Source organism: Daphnia carinata, chromosome 5, assembly GCF_022539665.2.
Source record: "Daphnia carinata strain CSIRO-1 chromosome 5, CSIRO_AGI_Dcar_HiC_V3, whole genome shotgun sequence".
Classification (NCBI taxonomy): domain Eukaryota; kingdom Metazoa; phylum Arthropoda; class Branchiopoda; order Diplostraca; family Daphniidae; genus Daphnia; species Daphnia carinata.
Genome location: NC_081335.1, coordinates 164193 through 186617, shown reverse-complemented (window position 1 = coordinate 186617; position 22425 = coordinate 164193). Strand labels below are relative to the sequence as shown.

The 22425-nt window shown below is 43.9% G+C and overlaps 4 protein-coding genes across 5 annotated transcripts; 3 read left to right on the top strand and 1 right to left on the bottom strand.

Moving 5' to 3' along the window:
- The first annotated feature begins 6 nt into the window (after nucleotides 1–6).
- LOC130696979 (SWI/SNF complex subunit SMARCC2-like) lies at nucleotides 7–3960 on the top strand. Of its 2 annotated transcripts, none has more exons than XM_057520108.2 (9): nucleotides 7–233; nucleotides 318–502; nucleotides 590–753; nucleotides 815–965; nucleotides 1023–1579; nucleotides 1642–1730; nucleotides 1820–1963; nucleotides 2036–3583; nucleotides 3639–3960. In XM_057520108.2, the coding sequence occupies exons 1-9, from the start codon at nucleotides 120–122 to the stop codon at nucleotides 3957–3959; spliced, it is 3273 nt and encodes a 1090-aa protein (XP_057376091.1). In that variant the 5' UTR covers nucleotides 7–119; the 3' UTR covers nucleotide 3960. The 2 variants fall into 2 exon arrangements, with proteins under 2 accessions (XP_057376091.1, XP_057376090.1); XM_057520107.2 differs by having other exon boundaries at nucleotides 1642–1745.
- Nucleotides 3961–5650: 1690 nt separating this feature from the next.
- LOC130696975 (transient receptor potential cation channel trpm-like) lies at nucleotides 5651–12983 on the top strand. The gene is given in 12 exon segments (XM_057520103.2): nucleotides 5651–6096; nucleotides 6406–6900; nucleotides 6978–7466; nucleotides 7531–7794; nucleotides 7859–8795; nucleotides 8854–8939; nucleotides 8942–10178; nucleotides 10237–10796; nucleotides 10851–11680; nucleotides 11744–12170; nucleotides 12235–12563; nucleotides 12627–12983. Coding segments are annotated over 11 exon segments (5550 nt in total). The 5' UTR covers nucleotides 5651–6096; nucleotides 6406–6863; the 3' UTR covers nucleotides 12981–12983.
- A 605-nt stretch (nucleotides 12984–13588) lies between these two features.
- On the top strand, nucleotides 13589–14498 carry LOC130697005 (large ribosomal subunit protein mL51-like). Its single transcript, XM_057520138.2, has 3 exons — nucleotides 13589–13687; nucleotides 13776–14219; nucleotides 14284–14498. The coding sequence occupies exons 2-3, from the start codon at nucleotides 13794–13796 to the stop codon at nucleotides 14428–14430; spliced, it is 573 nt and encodes a 190-aa protein (XP_057376121.1). The 5' UTR covers nucleotides 13589–13687; nucleotides 13776–13793; the 3' UTR covers nucleotides 14431–14498.
- Nucleotides 14480–19209, bottom strand: LOC130696978 (serine/threonine-protein kinase 11-interacting protein-like). The gene is made up of 13 exons (XM_057520106.2): nucleotides 18498–19209; nucleotides 18370–18435; nucleotides 18135–18304; nucleotides 17880–18073; nucleotides 16778–17824; nucleotides 16538–16715; nucleotides 16012–16478; nucleotides 15869–15946; nucleotides 15686–15804; nucleotides 15446–15621; nucleotides 14970–15385; nucleotides 14789–14902; nucleotides 14480–14722 (listed from the first exon to the last, which is right to left on the bottom strand). The coding sequence occupies exons 1-13, from the start codon at nucleotides 19010–19012 to the stop codon at nucleotides 14651–14653; spliced, it is 3612 nt and encodes a 1203-aa protein (XP_057376089.1). The 5' UTR covers nucleotides 19013–19209; the 3' UTR covers nucleotides 14480–14650.
- Nucleotides 19210–22425: the final 3216 nt, after the last annotated feature.

Sequence of the window (22425 nt, the reverse complement as noted above, 5' to 3'; positions counted from 1 at the left end):
TACATTCATTCGTTTTTCGCCTGCTGTCGACAGTTAGCGCTGTGTTTGCGAGTGGTGGCGGCGTTTGCAACTACGGTCCCCCTTGAATGTGAAAGAAGACGCATCGAAAAGCATCAAAGATGGCTTTCGCACCCAAAAAAGACGGAGGGCCAAATTTGAAATTTTACGAAGCCCAAGAAACACTTTTACTTTTTGAAGGGGTGAAAGCATGGCTGTTAAAAAATTGCAAAAAGGTAAACATTGACCGGCAATATTTACGCATTTTCATGTCTCGTTAATGCCATTATTTTATCGGACTTTTATCTCTTGTTTTTCAGTATGTTCAAACAGAACCTCCGACGGCAAAAAGTCTTTCGACTTGCATCACTCAAGTTGTCCAATTCCAAGAAGATGCCTGTGGAAAAAATGTGACCAAACCACCACTTACTAGAATCCCCACAAAATGCTTTTTGGACTTCAGACCAAATGGCGGGCTCTGCCAAATTTTGGCCACTGTTTACAAGTAAAGCACTCCTTTCATCTACTATCATGGATGGTTCCGTTGATGTTTTTTGGTAACCGTTTTGTATTTGAATTTTTAAAAATATAGATTTCGCACAGATCATGGCTGGAGGAGGATGGATTTCGCATCTCCCTCCAGAATGGATCGCCACATTGAAATGATGATGGCCATTGAGAAAGCCTTAATTCAAGCAAAATGTCTTGTGCAGCCAAATATTTATATTATGCCTGAAGTTGATAAAGGAATTGTTGGTAGGTATCTTTATCCATGTTTTAAACATTTTGCCTTTTTTATGACCTTTGCACGTCATAGGGAAACTAAAGGAAATTGTCAAAAGACATCAAGGACTAGTAGCAGAGAATGAAGCAGAGGCAACACACATTGTCTATTCTGCTACCGATCCACTCGAAGAAGAGTACGCCCGTCCGTTGTTTCGTCGCGATCGTAACACCTTACTTCATTGGTATATCTCACATAACGGAGTATGGTCGCAATAGTATAGCTAAAATAAAATTCACAGGTATTATTTCCCTGATTCCTACGACAAATGGGACACAATCGACCTGCCTGTCGATCCTCCAGAGCTTTCCGACTACCTTGAATCCCTAAATGAACCTCATAAAACGTATCGAGTTGCTGCCAATTGGTTACTCGATTTAGACCAATACAACGAGTGGATGAATGAAGAAGATTATGAAGTTGATGTAAATGGCAAAAAAAAAGTGCACAGACTTCGTTTGTCCGTGGAGGATCTAATGATGGGCAGCGAGAACAAACAGAAGGGGAAAACCCTAAAGCGGAGGCGGTCCCCTTCACCCGCTGGTAGTGGCTCCACAAAAACTGTCACCACTCCAGCAACTGCGGGTGGTGCTGGAAAACGTAAAGGCGTCCGTCCCTCTTTACTGGGTAAAAAGTTCAAGGGTGGCGAAGATGACAGCGACGATCTCACACGTGATATGGAAGATCCTCCATCAGACACCAATCTACGCGAAGTAGAGGTTCCCAAAGCTCATCCCGTTCCAGGCGGACCACTTCCAGCAACAATTAAGAAGGACGCAGATTGGATGCCTACGAAAGGTACGGTTTTATATGGTGGTTTATATCCCAAAGTCTAATTGGTTTATTTGTTATGAAATTAGGAGCTGCATTGACTGATTTAGACGAGGAAGGTGAAAAACTGGCTGATATCACGTTGGTCACGCCGCAAGACGATCCACATGGACAGCAGGTACTGCTACAACAGGTTATCGCTCAATCAAAATGAAAAATTTATGCGTGAGGGTAACCAACTTCTTTATCCGTGTTTCGCCAATTTAGCATGATGATAATGTCACCGATCAGACTCACCACATTATAATTCCAAGCTACGCCGCTTGGTTTGATTACAATTCGATTCATTCAATTGAGCGTCGCGCATTGCCTGAATTTTTCAATGGCAAGAATCGATCAAAGACTCCAGAGGTAACCCAACTTACAGCAATTTTCTCTTAAAGAACTACCGCATTATTTGTAAATATCATTTTCTGCAAAAAGGTTTATCTAGCGTATCGGAATTTCATGATCGACACCTACCGCTTGAATCCCACCGAGTACTTGACGAGCACGGCTTGCCGGCGTAACTTGGCCGGCGACGTTTGCGCCATCATGCGCGTTCACGCTTTCCTCGAGCAATGGGGACTCGTCAACTATCAAGTGGATGGCGATTCGCGACCGATGCCTGTTGGTCCGCCGCCAACGTCTCACTTCCACATTCTGTCAGATACTCCATCAGGTCTGCAACCGGTGAACCCGCCTCGCACTACCCAGCCGTCGGCTGCCAAGACGTTGATCGATATGGATAAGAAAACAGGAGCAACTGCCCGCCAATCAGAAACAGCTCCCGTGGCTAATAATTTTGGCCTGAAACTCGACCAGTACAGCCGTAAGAGCTCGTCGGTACTGAAGAACAAGGCCACGAGAGAGTGGACAGAACAGGAGACTCTCTTGTTACTCGAGGGCTTGGAACTGTACAAGGACGACTGGAACAAAGTGTGCGAGCACGTCGGAACCCGTACCCAAGACGAATGCATCCTCCACTTCCTCCGCCTTCCCATCGAGGATCCCTTTTTCGAGGACGTTGAACTGGGAAGTGGCGGAGCCCTGGGCCCATTGGCCTATCAGCCCATTCCCTTTAGCCAGGCCGGCAACCCCATCATGTCGACAGTGGCTTTCCTCGCTTCCGTCGTCGATCCTCGCGTCGCTGCCGCCGCTGCCAAAGCCGCCATGGAGGAATTCGCCAAAATCAAGGACGAAGTGCCGTCCGCTCTGCTGGAGACGCACATGAAGAACGTTGAGACTGCGGTGGCTGAAGGCAAATCGGATCCGTCTGTGGCGGCTCTTACCCAGTCCGGAATTGCGGGAACAGTTCAAGACAAGGAGGAGGCCGAAAGAGAGAAAGAAAAGGAGAAAGCAGAAAAATTAGTCGATGAAAAGGAAGCCGAAAAGAAGGAAGAGAAGAAGGAGGCGGATAAAAAGGGTGAAGACCAGAAGGAAACGGAGAAAAAAGAAAGCGAGAAAGATGCCCCTGCTACTGTCGAAAGTGGAAAGGAGCCGGAGAAAGAGAAAAAGATGCCGGAGACAGAAACGGAGGAAGACAAAGACAAAACGGAAAAGATGGATGTGGACGCCAGCAAAGAGACCAAGGAAGATGGAGAAGGGACGAAAGAGCCGGCTGCAAAGGAATCTGAATCTAAGGAGCCAGAAATTAAGGAAGAAAAAATGGAACTTGGCGAAACTAAGAAAGACAAAGAAAGCGACGATGATAAAGAGAAATCCTCTGAGGCATCGGTCGCATTGGTTGCGGACAGTGAAAAGCAGAAGCTCGTCAAAGACGCGCAACTACAATCGGCAGCAGCCGCTTCCCTCTCTGCAGCCGCCGTCAAGGCCCGTCACCTCGCAGCCGCAGAGGAGCGCAAAATCAAATCTTTGGTCGCTCTCTTGGTCGAGACGCAAATGAAAAAGCTCGAGATCAAATTGAGGCATTTCGAAGAGCTCGAAGCCATGATGGATCGCGAGCGCGAAACTTTGGAATACCAGCGACAGGTAAAGACCGTTTTTGTAGAGTTGATTCACATTATTCACTTCCTTTCATTCACAGGCATTGTTGCAAGAGCGTCAAGCGTTCCATTTGGAGCAGCTGCGGGCAGCTGAGGCGAGAGCTCGTCAACAAGCTCAGGTTCAACTCCAGCAGCAACAAATGCAGCAAGCTCAAATGCAACAGCAACAGCAACAGGTGCAACAGATTCCCATCATCCCGAACGTGCAATTGCCCATCGGTCCACCTCCCTCTGTAGCCACGGCCGGCTACACGGGCAGCTCGCCACTTCCGCCGCAAATCCAACCCAGTCCGCAGCCTCACTTGCCGCCACCCACGACACCTGTCCCATCATCCGACGTTCCAACGACTCTGTCGGTCTAAAGATCTCTTGAAACACGTAACAAAAATATTGTCTTTGCCATTTTCCCTCGCTGTGTCATTTCCTCGCTCTCATTTACATTCATCGTCAATTTTCATTCTTTTTTTTATTCTAAATAATAATACAAATCAGGAATCATTTGAAACTGATTGCCTTTGGGTTGCCAGGCTTGAAAATAGGGTGTTGTCATTCGAGTATAACTAGCTGGTTTGTTATCTGGTTTTTGATGGTGGTCGCGTGTCATGTGACTTTTAGGGATCATTTGCTTGGTCTAGCCGATTGAGTCATGGTCGTGCCGAAAAAGAAGAAAAGAGAAACAATAACACGATGCCTTCTAATTAATGAGATTTGGTTGATCAAGAAGGATAGGAAATGAAGTTTCGTGTGTCGTGACTACATGCAACCGAATTCAGCTGAGGGATTGCAGACGCCCGTGATGCCCTTCCAGAATTGTATCCAATGACACGCGTTTTGTGGTATATCAAGATCGTGTGCTTAATAAACTGGAACGACACACGATCAGAGAATCCTTAGCAAACTTCCGTGAGATCAACGTCAACAACCGACTCGGTGGGAAATTGCTCAGCAGTAATCAATCCATGGTGCAAACAAGCAGTACAGAATACTTTTGCCATGCTTATAGCTATTACGTGCCGAAAACAATTCGACTCTTCCAGACGCAGTATCATTGTCCAGCCGATTTCCGGATTATTCAACCTTTCATATCCCACGGCCGACTCGGTTAATCAACTCACTTCTAAATGGTAGCTGCACTGTATCAACGTAAAGGGAAAAAAATGGTATTCAATGCTTCCATTTCTAGATGCCAAGTGCGTAGGTGAATTATTATTATTTTTTTTTTACATTTTACTTCGTAGTTATCGTAGTTATTTGTAGATCAGAGTTTCTATTTCGAAATCTTGGCAATGAATCAATAGGTAGGTACAGTACTAGAACAGCTTTATCTGTGGATAACATTGGCCAACAGCAGACGCTTCTCCTACGTTTGTTTTCCAGAATTTCGAAACTTGTGTTAGCGACGTCAGAAATTTTTGACGACTAGGCTGAAGTTTTGTATGTTTTATAACGACAATTTGAAAAATCCACCTTGATTTCAGCGTGGGTCATCCGATTCTATTTCATTAACTTAGTTTAATTTTTGGTTTTGTATGAACACTTTCCCTTGTTGTCGTCAAGTCGTCGGTTTTGCTGGGGCGACAGGTACATCCTCATTGCTTAATGTATTAATTCTAAATCTAGTATGTAATTTTTATTGCTTTTTTTCGTGAACTATGTTTTTGATCCCTGCATTAGTAGTTTAAAATCTTAGCTTGGCAATGAAGGTGGGGTTGTTCAGAGGTAACTGTTCCTTTGGGGCTTTGTGAACAACAAACAGCATTAAGCGAAAAAAACTTTTGACAATAGAGAATCAGAATCTTTGATAGCTGTAGATGAGCATTAATTGTTTGTGATAGAATAAATCCCACTGATTGTCTTTTTGGCATTGAATTTTGGGAAGATCCAGTTACGATTGGCATTTAGACAGGTTGGGGCAAAATTTCATAGCCAAGGGAATTGTAGTTCACAAGAAACAGGAATCAAGGACACTCTTGAAGTTACTAGTGAAATCAAATCTAAGTTTATTCTTTTGTTTTTCCTGACCTGATTAATCATTAGTTTTTGTCTCCTTAAATGCCATTGAATAGCCTTTTCAAGTGAAAGGGATTATGTATGACAGACTTGTTGGTTGATGGGGTACGTCCACATTTGTAGGACTTCGTCCTACGTTCGCTCCTTTTTTAAGAATTCTATCAAAGGGGATTACTCCCATATCACGTGGTTATGCCTTATTATCCGTTCTTCTTTCACCTTCTATTCCACCTTCCCCTTGGAACGGACCATGGGGAAGAAAGGATGCACCATAAAAGTAGAGCGTTCAGACGCGACCGAAGCTCACAAGACTCTTGGCCAACGAACGAGGTTGTTGTGCATTTTTTCCCCCCGCTGTTTATTCGAGTTCACGATAGCCAGGAGCAACAGTTTGTTAGTGCTTTCATCGTTAGACGTCTCTTAACTTTCGTGTTAACAAATTTGACTCGAATTTTCTTTCCCGGTGACCTAAATCTTCAGCTTTCTCATGTGAGCTGCCTATTTTTTCTAATTTAGCTTGTATTGTCTTTCGATTTTTCTGTTTTCTCCGGTAGCCTCGCAAAGAATTGAAGGCTACAATTGAAGGAAAAAAAAACAAATCACGGGATCGATCGTGTTACGATGGAGCAATTTTCGAGATAGGATTAGGGTTTTAATTTAAAAGTTGGCGTTGAAATCGAGACGGATTAGTGACTCGGCAACACAACTGTTTTTTTTTTTTCGACTAGTGATAGATAGATTAATTCAAAAGTCGATTTCATAATCCCATTTTTTATCTCATTGCATTTTTGATTACAGTTTCGTCTGGTGGTAGAGAAAGTGTGAACGTGTTGTTTTCGTTTTTGTTGGTCAGTCCAAAGTGGATGATCAGAGCAGACAAAAAAAAAAAGAGAGCCATAGAGTGAAAGAATGCTGATGGGCTTCCGCCGCTACTGGACGACGTCTTTGCCAAAACAGGCGTCCGCCACCGTCTCAACTACCCCAGAAAGACAACCCGTGCCAGGATCCTGCTGCTGCTGCACTTTGAGCAGCAGGGAGAAACCGCCATAGAGAAGAGCCCTGGGAAAGGCTACCGATAGATCGTCCAACTTGTTTCTATCCGTACATCCAACCTCATCATCAATTTTGTTCATTTCGTTCCTGTTTTTTTTAATCTACATTTTAAACGGCCCGTTCCCCCATCGGCATTCAGGTCCCGGAAAACAAGCCTCCATTAGTTCCAAATTTTGTCTTCTAGTCATTCCAGCCAGGCGGTTATGGCCTCTACCAGCCCTTTGGCAACTCACTCACCAGGTTTCTAAAACTCATTAATTTAAAGACACGTGTTGTCACATCAATATTCATTTTTTTTTTTTTTGTCCTTTGTTTAGATGATAAAAGAATGCATACGTCAGTTGGTGTTGGAGGCACGATGCCTCAAACATTGCTACGACCTGGTGATCCCCGTTGGGTTGAACATTCGTTTAGCAAACGGGATTGTTGTCGTTTTGTAACCAGTACAAAAGAAACTTCCCAGTGCGCTTGCGGCCAGACGTGGGCCTACCACAAGACCCACGGCGTCGAAAGTGTCGGCGAGCCGGGCGAAATCTGGGCGCCGGCCTACCACACGGTTAGCAGCCCAACTGATGCTTACGGCACCATCGACTTTCTAGGTGGCCCCCACCCCAACAAAGCGCAGTTTATCCGGTTGGGGTTTGATTCGCGACCCGACCTTATCCTTCAACTTTTGACTCGCGAATGGGGACTCGAATTGCCTAAACTCATCATTTCTGTTCATGGCGGGAAAGCCAATTTCGAACTCAACCCACGTCTCAAACGCGTGCTTCGCAAAGGACTCCTTCGGGCTGCCAAAACGACTGGTATTTGGTTTTTAATTTTGGTTTGTTGATTTTGAAAACTAAATGTTTCTTGTATTCTTGGCAGGTGCCTGGATTTTGACAGGTGGAACTAGTACAGGAGTTACTCGTCACGTTGGCGATGCCTTGATATCGGAACGATCCCCTCGCCTCCGAGGGGGGAGGGTAGTCAGCATCGGCATCGCTCCTTGGGGTGTGGTGGAAAACCGTGTTTCATTGATCGGTCGAAAGAAGGATGTCGCCTACCAATCAATCGACCATCCTCGTTCCAAATTTGCTGCCCTCAACAATCGACACGCGTACTTCCTATTGGCGGATAACGGAACTGTTGGTCAGCTACCAACTCATTGATTAATGTTTTTTATGTTTACTTTATCGTCTGATATTGGAATCAGGTCGATACGGAGCGGAAATTGCCCTGCGACGGAAGCTGGAAAAATACATTTCCAGTCAACGCTTGGTGGCGCGCACCAACTGCTCTATTCCTGTGGTTTGTTTGGTCATCGAAGGAGGCATGCACACCATTAGGACAGTTCTGGAATACGTGACGGATTCGCCGCCCGTTCCAGTCGTTGTAGTCGAAGGCTCAGGCCGTGCGGCTGATTTAATAGCTTTCGCACACAAATATGCATCGGAAACGGGCGAATCATCGACGGTATTGGAGGGAATGCGAGAGCAGCTCTTGGCCGCCATCCAGCGCACCTTTCATATTCACCAATCTCAAGCGGACAAGCTGCTGGGCGAACTTCTTCAATGCGTCAAGAAGAAAAATCTGATTACTATTTTTCGACCATCGGACAGCGCAGCCACGGCAGACATCACGGGGGACGGCCACGAGCTGGATCACGCTATCCTCAGTGCACTTTTCCGTGCTAGGCACTTGTCAGCAGCCGAACAACTTTGTTTAGCGTTGGCATGGAACCGGGTGGACATTGCCCGCTCTGAAATCTTCGTCTACGGCCAAGAGTGGGCGGACGGAGCCCTGGAGGAGGCCATGATGGAAGCCCTGGTCAAGAACCGCGTCGATTTTGTCAAACTCTTGCTGGAAACGGGCGTGCAGATGGCCCGATTCCTCACCATTCCCCGACTGGAAGAGCTCTACAATTCCAAACAAGGGCCGGCCAATACTTTGAGATACATCGTCCGCGACGTCCGACCGCACATGCCGCGCAACTATTCCTACACTCTGATCGACATTGGTTTGGTCATTAACAAGTTGATGGGTGGGGCATACCGGTCTTCCTACACACGCCGTAAATTTCGTCATAATTACACCATCTTGATGAAGAAACCGACGCCTTTAGTCCAGAGTGCCTTAGCACGAGTTTACAGGTATATTTTGCACTTGATTATTTAATGCGAATATTAACCTTTTTGTTTTATCATTCAGCAATCACGTCCTTCGCAACGGGGGCAATAATCAGAGCACACTTGACGATAGCCAATGCCACGTGGAGACATCGTTTAATTTATTTTCTCGCAGCCGTTCAACGAACTTCTCATCTGGTCCGTCTTGACCAAACGCCAAGCCATGGCCAAACTCATGTGGCACCACGGAGAGGAAGCTCTAGCCAAAGCCCTAGTGGCCAGCAAACTCTACAGGGCCATGGCCAGTGAGGCGGCCGACGACGATTTGGAAGTGGAAATTTACGACGAACTGCGCAGCTACGCCGCCGAATTCGACCGCGAAGCGCTGGAACTGCTCGATTATTGTTACCGGCAGGACGACGACCTCGCCCAGCAGCTGCTCACCTGCGAATTGTCCAACTGGTCCCGGCAGACTTGCCTCAGACTGGCCTTTGCCTGTCATCACCGTGAACTGCTGGCCCATCCGTGCTCCCAGTTGATACTGGGTGACCTTTGGCTGGGCGGATTGCGCACCCGTCGCTCCACCAATTTGAAAATCGTCCTGGCCATTATTTGCCCGCCATTGATTCTTCGTTTGGAATTTAAATCTAAAGAGGAGCTCCAGTTGATGCCTCAAACTGAAGAAGAGCACATGATCGACCTGAAGGACGAAGGTCGCGATAACAACACGAGCAGCGATCATTCCTCTTCTAATTCATCGTCGGCCTCTTCGTCTCCATCCAGCTCGCCAAGATCCGAACGCAGTGCGAGTATGAGGCGCGTCAGCCTGGCCGACGGAGTTGAAATGAACGCTGGTGGTGGCAGTAGTCATCATCGCCAGCGACAGCAATCCGGCTCTTCTACTCCTGCAATGACCAGTAACGTACCGATAATCGAGAAAGATGAGCTTAATCAAGAAAACAACACGAGCAAAGAACAGATTGTTTTTGAGGCTGTCGATCCTGGCGTCATTTACGAACGTCGTCGCATGCGACAGCTGCGCATCAAACGGAAATTCTACGAGTTTTACGCGGCGCCCATCACGAAATTCTGGTCGTGGTCCATGGCCTATTTCTTCTTCCTCATCGTTTACACTTATACGGTGCTGATCCGAACTCCGCCGGTACCCGAATGGAACGAGTTCTACGTCATCCTGCACATGGCCAGCTTCGGAGGGGAGAAGGTGCGCGAAATTCTGGCCAGCGAGCCCGTCAAGCTCAGCCATAAAATCTCGGTCTGGGCGTCGGGCGTCTGGAATTGCTGCGACGCCTTTTTCGTCATCGAGTTCTTTATCGCCATGGTCTTTCGTCTCCAGGAGGACACTAGGGAAATCGGCCACGTCCTCTACTGTCTCAACATCGTCTTTTGGTATAATGAACTATTTCAATTTGAGCAGTTTCAAAAACTAAACATTTTGGCAATTCAGGTACATCCGGATTTTGAGGATCCTGCAAGTGTCGAAATTCCTCGGTCCGTTTGTCACCATGATCGGTCGCATGCTGGAGAAGATGATTTACTACATCACGCTGATGTTGGTCGTCCTGATGTCGTACGGCGTTTTCCGCCAGTCGGTTCTCTTCCCTCATGAAGAATTCAGTTGGTTCCTCGTCCGCGACATCTTCTTCAAACCTTACTTCATGATCTACGGAGAACTCTTTGCCGGAGACATCGACCCTCCTTGCGGTAACGGAACCAAACCGGACGGCTCTTTTGATCCAGAGATGCCTCCTTGCGAGGCTGGCCGCTGGCTCAACCCGCTCCTGATGACGTGCTACCTCCTGGTGGCCAACATCCTGCTCCTGAATCTCCTCATCGCCGTCTTCAACTCGATCTTCCTTCGGACCAACGTCTTCTCTCACCAGATCTGGAAATTCAACCGATTCAGCGTCGTCATGGAGTACGAGCAGAAACCGGCCCTACCTCCGCCACTCATTCTCTTCTCTCACCTCTATCTCATCGTCAAATGGTGCCGTAGGTGCTCTAAAGGTACATTGAAATTTATTAGCTTTCTATTAACAATAATGTCTTGTTTTGAAGCAGGAATGAAAGAGTCGTATGACTATGGACTGAAACTCTTTTTGGACAAGGACGATCTTGAACGATTGTACGATTTTGAAGAAGAATCAATGGAAGGACTGGTCCGTGAGAGAGAAGCCAAACAACATCAGAGCACAGATGAACGTGTCCGATTGATTGGTGAAAGATTGGACGGTATGGGGTCAAAGATCGAAGACTCGTACCAAAAATCTGCCCAGCATAGCGACAGTCTTCAATCGCTTGACTTCCGTCTGATGCGGCTGGAAGAAGTTTTGGAACAAACGAACGCTTCGCTGGCCGTCATTCACCGTTTCATGTCGTTCCAAAAGAGCATTCGATCAACGGATGGAGACCGTCAGCAGATCTCCCCGGCTAAAAATAGGCGCTCGTTCAAATCATCTCCAAACGTCGCCTTGCCTGCACCACCTTCCCAGCCGTTGACTGTCGAAGACTTCCGACGACATCTAACCACAGTCGATCCGTCAGTCGAACGAAGCCACATGGGTGGTAGAAGATCAAGCTGTGCAGCGTTCGATCCGGATGATGATGGTCAAATGAGTGTCATAGCGAACCCCCCTCCTGTACAGATACATCAAGTGGTTGAACCTCAAGATTTAGCCATGCTTCGATCTCTAGGCAACAATGGAGGTAGCCATCTACGACGACGGACAGTCAGCGAAACATCTAAAGATGGCGTTAATATTCTCCAATCGATGGAACTCGACGCTGCTGCTCGAGAAGGGGCTACTTTGTTTGAACCGTCTTTGGCGCGACATTTAGTTCTTGGCCGTACATCCAGCTCACCTTGGCCAGATGTCCCACCTTCACCCAAAGTAGATACGCTCCAATTTATTTAATAAAAAATAAGGTATGATGCTATTCGTTTTTACTTTCAGAGAGTTGGCCGTATTAAAGAGGAAGATGATGAACTGGGCACCACCACTTTAGCCATAGCTTCGTACGATTCGAGCGAACGTTCCACAAGTCAGATGCTGAGCACGCCCGTTGATGATGGAGACGAGGAGCTGACAGAAGTCTTTGAACAGCATGGCAATGATCTTCTTGATGACACGATGGTAGATACCAGCAGCAATGTCCTTTTATTAGGCCCGGGCACAAGCAGCTCACCGCCACAGTATCACCGATCGTACAGCGTTGGGGCAGGTGCAATCAACCAGTCAGGTGGCGTAGGCGGAGAAGCACCGAGTATGAAGCGCTCTCGCAATTGGTCAGGCACTGAGGTTGGATTCAGTCCGCGGGGTAGCCGCCGCCAGAAGCATCGAAGTCCACCATCGATTGAAGATGAAAAGAAAATGTGTTCAGGTATACAAATGAAATGTTTGCAATTAAGTTGTGGAGGAATTAATTTACACTCGAATTTCGCCAGATCAAACCAATCAACCCGTACGACGGACGCGTTTGCAATCCATGCATTCGTACTCACCACCAGGTACAGCCATGACGGCGGTGATAGACCAACAACAACAGCCGCCAAAGATCAACATCATTCCGGCTGGACAGGGTATTACGCGGAGTAAGTCAAATGGGGCTGCACCGTCTAGGCTATCCACCAACAAACATCCACCTGCTGCTGCTAAAGTGGAAGCCGAAGCCGAGCATTTGCGTGAAATTGAAGGACAAGATTATCACATGATGGAAGGCATTATTCGTCGTAGACTTCATCGTGATTCAGAAGACCTGGACAATTCATTAGAGGTAATAATGGAAATTTCCACGTTTTTTGTTCGCTTTTTTAATTTGCAAGTTATTTTCTTTCAGGATTTGTGCAATGTACCGATTCCACTGGAAGAGGCTCTGGATAGCTTCGATGAATCTCCCGAAATTGAACGAGAGGCCATCAATTTCATAGTAGGAGAATCGCTTGTGGAGCTTACAGGACAGGAGGACAAACAAGCAAAGCAGCCGATTTTAAAAGTCAAATCGAGTAGCGAACCACCACCCGATGGCCACAAGTCAAAGACATCATCCCGTCCTGTCGTAAAGATAGGGACCACCAATTCAGATGAACAGGAACTGATTAATTTGACCCGTTCCGCCAACCTTCTCGCCATGCCATGCAGTCAATTGAGGCCAGAAGAAGATGTGACTATTATCGTCGAAGACGAATGTTGAAGACTGATTCAGCCAAAAAAAAAAAATATTTAGCTTAAATGTTTCCGTGTGTGCCAACTCCCATTTGCGTGTACACCACTCATTCTTATTATGTTTTAGCCAAATTTTGTTATGTTGTTTGGTCAGTGTCATTCGCATATTTTGAACATTTTAGCAAACCAATATTAGGTCTTAAACCAATTTTAAATGATGGAATCCCTTTCCGTTGTTGTGAAACATGGTGTTTAGATCATTTTCTTTTGATTCATTAGGAGTACAGTACGTTAGGATGGTTTTATTAAGGAAAGAAGCAAAAAAAACACAACAGTATTTTGGCTGTAGTTTCCCGGTGCGCGCGCAAATAAACTTATTTTGCTGGTTTGACATATACCAGGTAGTAGAGTTTGTCTTTTTACTAGTCATGCTATTAGAATAGTAAATGTACCCGTTTTGGCCGAGTATCTTGCAAAATAATATGGTTGTAACGACTTTTCGACATGGTTGGAACTGAAAAGGAAGGGCGCTCAAAAACACATTTTTTTCCGATCGCTAGGCGAATTTTCTTTCACGATCTAACCTGCTGTAACGAAAGAGGAAAGACTGTGCGGAACAATCGTTCAGTGAATTCTAAAAATCGTCTGCTAGAAATTAGAATCACATTTGGCCTGGAGTTTAGCTGATGTTTGTTTCACAGGCAAAATTTAATTGCAGTCGATAATATTCTTTCTGTTAGTATATTTAACCATTGTTAAGTTAAAGGATACACCATTTTTGCCTTATTTGCTTCCCGAAGTTTCATTTTAATTTAACCTTTAGGTGGCATTTTCGTGCAACATGACGTCCTTGCTTGGTTCCATGATTTCTACTCTTGGTATGGCTCTAAGATATCGGCCTCTGATCGGAGTTTCTAGTCAAGTTTCTAAAGCGAACGCTTTGTTCAACCCTGAATGGACGACTGTTCGCTTTCGCTATCATGCTGACAAAGTTGCAAAAGGACCAGTTCCACGCCGTCATGGCTACGAAGAAAAACTTTTCCAAAGTGGTCTTTTACCCAGAACAGCTTTTCCAGATAGACCCCTTCCAATTCCAACCTACAGACCCAAAAATAGTTGGAATGAAAAGAGAGCTCTTTTCGGTCAGAATGACTATATTGATATCCTCGGGCCATTGAATGAGATATCTCAAAAAACACTCCATCCTACACAGTTGCTGTATCATGTACCTCCATGGCTAAGAGGAGTGCAAGGAAATGAATATCAAGTAAAGTTATAAAAACTTTACAAAAATTTCTAAATTCTACATGTTTTGTTTAACTAAATTTCAGGTTCTTCTGCGCAGAAGAAAAATCGTGCAGAAGAAGGGTTACGCCCTAGGTCATCCAACAAAGTGGGCTGCATTAAACACAAGGATTAAGAAACTGTATACATATTTGAATCATAAGACAAAATCGCCTTTCTGGAAACATGCTTAGCAAACTTGATGTGAAATGCAGAAAAAATGTAATGAAAATTCATTAATAATCAGTTTTTATAAAATCAAGACATTCTCTGAATGCTCATAGTGTAATTAAGACCTTGAGTTCCAAAAACATGGTTGAACAAAATAATTGCACTTCGCAGACTGTTTGTTTACAGCAAAGTAACAAAAAAAGGGAAAACAATTCTACATCCAAACCGAAGACAGCAACTTGATTATTCATCGAGTTCGTTGATTTCCAGCTCCACAGAGAAAACGGCCTCCCACGGATAACGTACGGCTTCTATCTGCGTCAACAAAGAAGAAAAACAATTCCAAGTGAAGAATACATCAAGAATCAAAGTGAATCTCACCAGTTGGTCAACCGCCTCTCTGGTAGCTAACGAAACAGTCCATTTTTCTTCCATACCGGAGGCCTCATCCAAGAAGTAACATCGGATTTGTTCTGGTTTGCTTACAAAGCTCTCCTAAAAAAAAATGGTCGCAAAGTTACATTGCTCATAAAGACAGATACAGATCCTATAGTGTTGTTACCAGGGAGATGAGATTGACAAGTTGCTGGAGACTGAGAAGCGAAACACCCCATGTTCTAAATTGGACTTGATGATTCGTCAACCAACGAGGATCTCCACGCATTAATGCCATTCGATCACTTGTGACCATCAACGCGGTGTTACCATAAGTCGCCGTTTGCTGATGGGTTTCTTGCTGTTTACTATTGCCCCATTCTACCCGGCAACTGGTGCAGAAGAGGAAGACACGGGAATTGCTGTCTGGCATGAAGCGATTGGTCGACGTCGAACCTACAATCCCTACGTCTCCGTCATCCGCAGAGCATGTTGAAACAGCGTCCCGGTCTCCTCGGACGAGCCCATCCAACGCCAGCCATTGGTCTGCCATAAGATCCGATCTGAGTGGAGGTGCTTTGATTCCTGATTTCTCGAGAACGTCTTATGGAAACAAATCGAACGTAATCCTTCGGCAACAATTTAAATATCTAATGACAGTACCAGTGAGGAAATGGGTCACGTTCTTTGTTCTTCTTTGATCACGGAGCAAAATGAAATACGGTAAGGCAGTGCCAAATTTAAGGACAACACCTTGATTGCCGATAACGGTCTGCATGGAAACCAGTTGACTAAGTGGGTAACTTGTTTCCAGATTTAGCCAACTTTCTGGTTGCTCACTGTGAATCAAACAAGAAAAGAATAAGTTGATTATAAAAACAGATCTAAGAAGAAAATATTTGCCTGCTATTTGATTGAGTTATCCGGAGAAAATAGATTTTATGACTTGTTATCACCATAAGGGCAGGAGTTGGCGTAAGTTCTTCATCCATCGGACCAGCGTTCATCGTGACTAACTCAATCTTTCATTTGCGTTTATTAATTGAGGAGTTATTAAATGTTTTTATTTTTGATTTTAAGGATTACCTTGATAAGGCCATGGAACTCTTCAGACTGGTGGCCTAATAGGAACATTTCGCAGTAAAGTCGTAACCGATGGTCCACCTAAGGAATTTCTTGAATTAGTTTAAACCAGCATTTCAAGCCAGGTATTATTTAAAATAATTTACTTGAGAAAAGTCAGCATAGGAATAGTTATAGGGAGGCACTGATGACGATGTTGAGCGGACAGAAGAAGTAGAGCGGACCGCTGAAGAACTATTTCTATTACTGGTTTGACTGCTGCTCTTGCTGCTGTGCGACAGCGATGAAAGGGATTTGCCTGTTGATTTTCGGTTCAAGTTTGAGCCGTTGGCGTTCAACGGAGAGACCGAATATTCTGTCATGGTGGCGAGTCGCGTGACTTTGTCAGCAACTACTTCGACACTTCCTTCTTCTGAAGTATCTGAAACTTCTTCACCACCGGAGGAGTAAGGCTCATTGGAAGTAACGATGACGTCACTTCCTGACTGATTGCTTGTAGAAGACACTGATTCAGAGACACACGTTTCACTTGGACCTACTGGCTGTTGTTGTTCCAATGCAAACACCATATCACTTGCACAATATGGACAGACGGAGTACTCCTCCAGTTGTCCTGTTGAAGCAACAACAAAAAATTAGGCCGCTTGTCGACGAAGAAGAATTGGGTCAGACCTTTCAAGAGAGGAGAAGAAACAGTTGAACTGCGTAGCTTTATAGCCGCCTGAACTAAAGGAAATTTACGATCGCACTTCATGCAACTCATATCATCTTTAGGTAATCTTTCTTCTTTTTCTGAATTAGTAGTTGTTGTTGATGACTCGGAGCAACTTGCGAGAATCTTTTCCAACTCCTACAGTGAAGAAAAGAGAAGTTGATAGATCAATTTGCAATAAGCGTAATACGGTAATTTACTCTAAAGTCCTCTTTTTCCATGTCGTAGATGGCTTCGGTACTGTTGCGAAACGTGGAATAGAAGAGCAGTTGTACTCGAACCGTGGGGCGAGATGAAGCAGAGTGTTGGAGAACCGTTACGCTTTGAAGACTCGATCGCTTCCAGCAGGAAAGCGTCTGGCCGCTTAGAGAGTCTTTTTCGCAGACATAAACAGCCGACACAGTCATCAAACGCTCCTCTTGTAAATCCGAATTGATTTGACGTTGAACCACAAAGACATGAAGATCGTCAGAGTCTTCATCGTTCGAATCGTCTTGGCTGGTTATCGTGCAAGTTTGTTCGCTAGGAAGATTTTGATCGCTTTCAGACTTGAGGACAAGTATGGCGTCATCCTTCCCCAAAGACTCGGATTTCTTGTCTTCGTGTTGATCCGGACACATCTCATCGTTGTTGGTCGATTGCGTCAACTGGGTTTCAGTTTCTTGCCATCCAAGCAGCAAACGGACTTCATTTCCTGCTTGACTAGTCAGCCAATTTTCTTGACCAAAGACACGACGTAGTTCTTCTACTCGTTGCTTGGTAGTCAAATGTCCCGAACTGCCTGACGCGGGCTGTTGTTCAGATGGCGTCGGCAAGGTCACAACAGTGGATACCGTAGCATTCTGATCGGATTTCGTGAAAGAGTCAGAATCGGTCGGCAGAAGGATTTGAGGTTCAGCAATTTCGACTTCTCTCATTCGGCTCGCTTTGCGACGCTTCACTGCTGACAACGACAATGGGTTAATCGCAGTGATCGATTGGTCCAGAATTTTTCCAGACGAAGGAGATGGCCGAATTCTCTCTGAGCCACCAAGGGAACTCTGGAATTCGCTAACCACAGCACCTTGAGAATTTTGGGTATTTTCTTCAATGTCGTTCACTATAGAAGAGGAAACCGTCCTGTGTTGCTGAAGCAGTCTGGAGGTATTCCACGTTCCGATCAATTCAGGTTGGATCGAATACAAAGCTGCCATTGTGCCCACGGCATCCTTTTCGATGGAACTTAATGGCTGTTCATCTAGTCGAAACTGAACAGAAGAGGATGAAACTTACGAATTTTTATGTCAATAGGTTGCGAGTTACCTTTTTTCGATTTACGCCAGATGAAACGCGACGCAAAACTACCAGCCGATAATCTTTACCATAATTCAGTGGATTGAACTCCAAACTGAGTTTAGACAGATGTGGCAAAAAGGATAAAGCCGATAATGCTTCCCCGCTAGATATGCAATTATATGCGACATCCAATTCTTCCAGAGAAACCAATTGTTCCACACCTGAGGAGAAGAACATTTAACAAAAGACTAAAATATGTGGTGGAAAAAAGGGTGTTGCAACCTCTGAGACTATCTAGCTGATTCTGCCTGAGTTTTAATACTTTCAATGTGGTCCTCGCACTGGGGGCTAAAACTGGTATCCTTTGAAGGCTGTTGAAGTCTAATGTGAGACTATGTAGGGTCATTAGTGTGGAAAGCGATTGTGTAGAATTGTCTGTCAACTCATTGAAACTAAAAAGGAATCGACAAGCAAACTTATTAACGGTTTTTGGTGTATGCATACAAATATGGCTTACGTCAAATTTAGAGTTTTGAGCCATGGTGCTAATTGGAGTCCAGTTCCAAGATCAATTGCCTGACAGCTGGATTCACGGTATATAATTGTTTAAAAATATGATCAGAAATATGTTGACTCTAAGCATACCTAGTGACATGAAGAGAGTGCAATTCTGACCAGAGAAATGTTTCGGAGCATTTGTCACCTCCACATCCTTGCAATGCATCATCCAGAGATTCAAGACAAGCATATAGAACCAAATGATGCAGTTGGGAACGAAGTTGGGACAAGTGGCTAAGGTGCACAATGGGGATGTTTCGAACTTCTAAATGAGTCAACTGATGAAATGGTGCCAAATTAATGGTTTCACTGAGAAGCGAAGAACTACTGGCAGATTCTGGAATGATTTTGATAGCCTTTACATTTGACAACAAATTATGGAGGGATGAAGATTCTGCATGCTGTGAATAAGATGAAGAAGAATAAAGTGCAGAACAAATTTCTTGAATCTGCTTGCTTGTCAAACTTAGACGGCAACGGGATGCAGCTAGAGATTCTTTTTTGTTCTGCAACAGAAAAATAATGTCCTGCAAACGAGATTGATTGTTGCTGCTGTGCGCTACTGCCATGGTTGATCGTCTAGACGAAAATAACGACTGCATCTTGTAGCATTTAAATCGGTTGAAGAAATTCAAGAAGAGAAGACGATACCGAGGATGTCTTATGATCGCTCGACAATCAAATTGTGTGAAAACATCCTCCCACTTCACTTCCGGATTAATCAAATCCCAAACTGCGTCAAAAGAGAACCGCGCTGTTTTAGAACAGCTGTTTACTCATAATACACCAATGCCCATTATTTGACAAAGCGCCTATCTGGATATATTTGTGGCAATCCGTTTTACCGGAAAAAAAAATAAATAGCATTTTTGTCTGTTTTACCGCTATCGTCATCTGCCGGTCAGAGTTAGTTCATTCTCTACATACACTCATCGCATATATGATGCAATGCTAGCGCGCCAGTGCGCTACAGCGCTAGCGCGTTGCAGCCGAAAGTCGGGCTTATTTATTAGTCGGGCTTAAAATTTTTTTCGGCAAAAATTAATACCCATCGGAATTGGTTGAATGTCATAGGATATATTCAAAATTGAATGCTGATTCCGGGAAAATTGCTATGTTTTTCATTAGGTTAATCGTTTTTGAAATACAGCGAATATTTGACGGAATGCTAGCTGCACCAGTACACTACATTAACTAAATCTGACTGGTAGATGGCGATGACAGTAAAAACAAAAAAAAATGCCAATATATGTTTATTCTCCGGCAAAACGGGTTGCCATATAAAACGGATTGCCCTAACTTGCAGAAATTATAATCGATCGATTCAATCGTGAATCGATATAATTATCACAGGCATCTATGGCAATCCGTTTTACCCCCCCCCCCCCCCCCCCAAAAAAAAAAAAAAAAAAAAATATCGGCCTTTTTCTTGTTTCACTGCTATCTACCGACCGGTAGATGGCGAAAGCAACCGAAACAAATGCCAGCAGAAAGCAAATAAATGCCAAAGGTGAGACATGCTGGAAAGGCTTGATACAAATGTGTAGGCGTAGTTTTGGAATTCAGAGGTGCTAGCTGGCTGTTTGGTAAAACTTCATTTAAATTTGGTTTCAATTCAATATGTTTTATTTATTATTTGTGTGATTACAATACGGCCCAAACGATTGGGCCAACCAGGCAATGTGGATATTCTGCCATGTACATGATAAACCTAGGATTCTTCGTCAACATGCAAGATGTTACCCCCTGGTAATGCTTTTCCGCTGAGTTTGTTTAGTTTTCTAATTTTAATCGTCAATGTCGTATTAGCAAACTACTGTTGACAGAAAAGCTGATACATTGGGACAATGGTTACAGCCAGTGTGATGAATAAATCACCATAGATCAGTTGCCTTGCCTTCCCAATTGCAACAAAGACGAATCATGGAGTCAAAAATATTAAAAGGTGGTACTATTTTAATTGTTTTAATTGATATATCGCTAAGTGCTGATATTTGTGTAGAATATGCTGGAATTCATGTCATCCTGGAGAGGACTAAAAAAAAAGAGATGTATCCATGAAGCAGTTCATTAGTCCTATCCCAATGAATGCCTGCGTCAACCAGCAATCTTTCAATGGCTAACAAGGATTTAATGGTTTTGAAAATCGTAGGCGACATTCCTAAATCCCTTCTGTCAAAAGATTTGAATGCAACAATTTTTATTCTGAACTTATGCTTGTCAAATTCTTTTCCCATAAAATGAGGTGATATGAGGTTATAATTGAAATTGGTGTTAAGACTGCTGAGACCAGGTACATTATTTACCTTAACGTTTAGTGATCAAAACAACCAACTTTGTAACCTTTCTGTTTTTTATGGTGCATGGAACGTCCAATCGGAAAGCCCATGGAAGATCTCTGTGGCCAAGACGAAGAATTCTTCCAAACTTTCGCATTCAAGTTTTGGCCATGGTGATCGTTTGCAACTGCATAGCCTTTTAGAAGCTCCTGCCAGGAATCTACAGGAATATGGCAGATGATGGATTTATGTACCATGTAAGCTATATCAATAAGAATGTTTTATGCTTATCTATGTTTTATTTTCTTAATTTAGATTAATAGCAACAGTGAACCTGCGAAGGTTTCTGGTTGGGATGTGATGACGAAAAGTTATAATAATTTGAAGTACGGAATTAAACTTCCCTCCATCAGCCGCCTGTGTATTCCCGCGTATTATGGTATTAATTATTTAAAAATTGAAGTGCATATCTGGGCTCCCTTCCTTTCCGTAGCCCCGTTTCCCCTTGACTCGTAATAAGCCCGTAGGGGGTCATGCCCCTACTGTACGGTATATATAAAAACAACATATACCGAGGTTTGGAGGGCTCTGGCCGGAAAGGGGACGTGGATGTCCGCTTAGTCCGATGATGTGTTCACGGAGGGCTCTGTGGCTACCCACAAATCCGAACTAAAGGTTAATCGCTCCTGTAAAAATGTTCCAAATCTTCAGCTCTTCTTCCGGCTTCTCTTAGCCAATCACCGGGTAATCTCCCCGGTGGGTCAACAAGGCAGTGTCTCCCCCTGCCTGGGTTGACGGCAACTTTTGAAAGGGCTATTGTGCCTTTTTAAAGTTGCAAAAATAATTGTAGTGTGCAGAGAATTGTCAATAAAATTTTTTTTATAAAATATTTTTTCCAAAATTGGTTTCTTTCATTGTCTGTGTTCGCTGTGTTCATTCATTACATTTATCAATTTTTTTTTTTATTTAGCTTGCTCAATTCATCTTATTGTTTATGCCACCTTTGATGGTAAGCATTGTTTCCATTGGTTTATCGTTTATCTGTAAGTATTCAATTATTATTTATTACACTCTTTCAATTCTTCAACTTAGATTCAACGAACAACGTGTAATACCTGGATATTTTCTGAAGTAATTTTGTAATTGTATTTTACTTTGCTCGTAGTGGAACCGATCCCCAGACATTCAGCGTGCAACACCGATGCTCTAACATTGAGCCACGAGATATATCTAAATTTTTTATTATCGCATATCATATGTTATCGTCTAGGATGTTTATGCAGTCTTTCAAAACTATATGTTTATCTGTCTATTGTTTTCATAAAGTCCATAGCTCTGTGGTAGATCCTTTAGCTGCGATATCTGTTACCCAGGGTTCAAACCTCAGTAGATGTAACAAAATGAAGCAGAATAAATGTAGAAGTCAATATTGCATTTCAGTTTTATTCTAAGTGTAAATGCAAGTCCGCAAGTGACTAGAAAAAAGCCAACTTGAAATCATATGATTCATGGCTCATTGGTAGAGCATCGGCGCGGTATGCCGAACATCCAGGGTTCGATCCCTGGATAATAATTAAATGCTTACAGATAAACGATAAACCTAAACCAATGGAAACAATGCTTACCATCAAAGGTGGAATAAACAATAAGATGAATTGAGCAAGATAAATAAAAAAAAAAATTGATAAATGTAATGAATGAACACAGCGAACACAGACAATGAAAGAAACCAATTT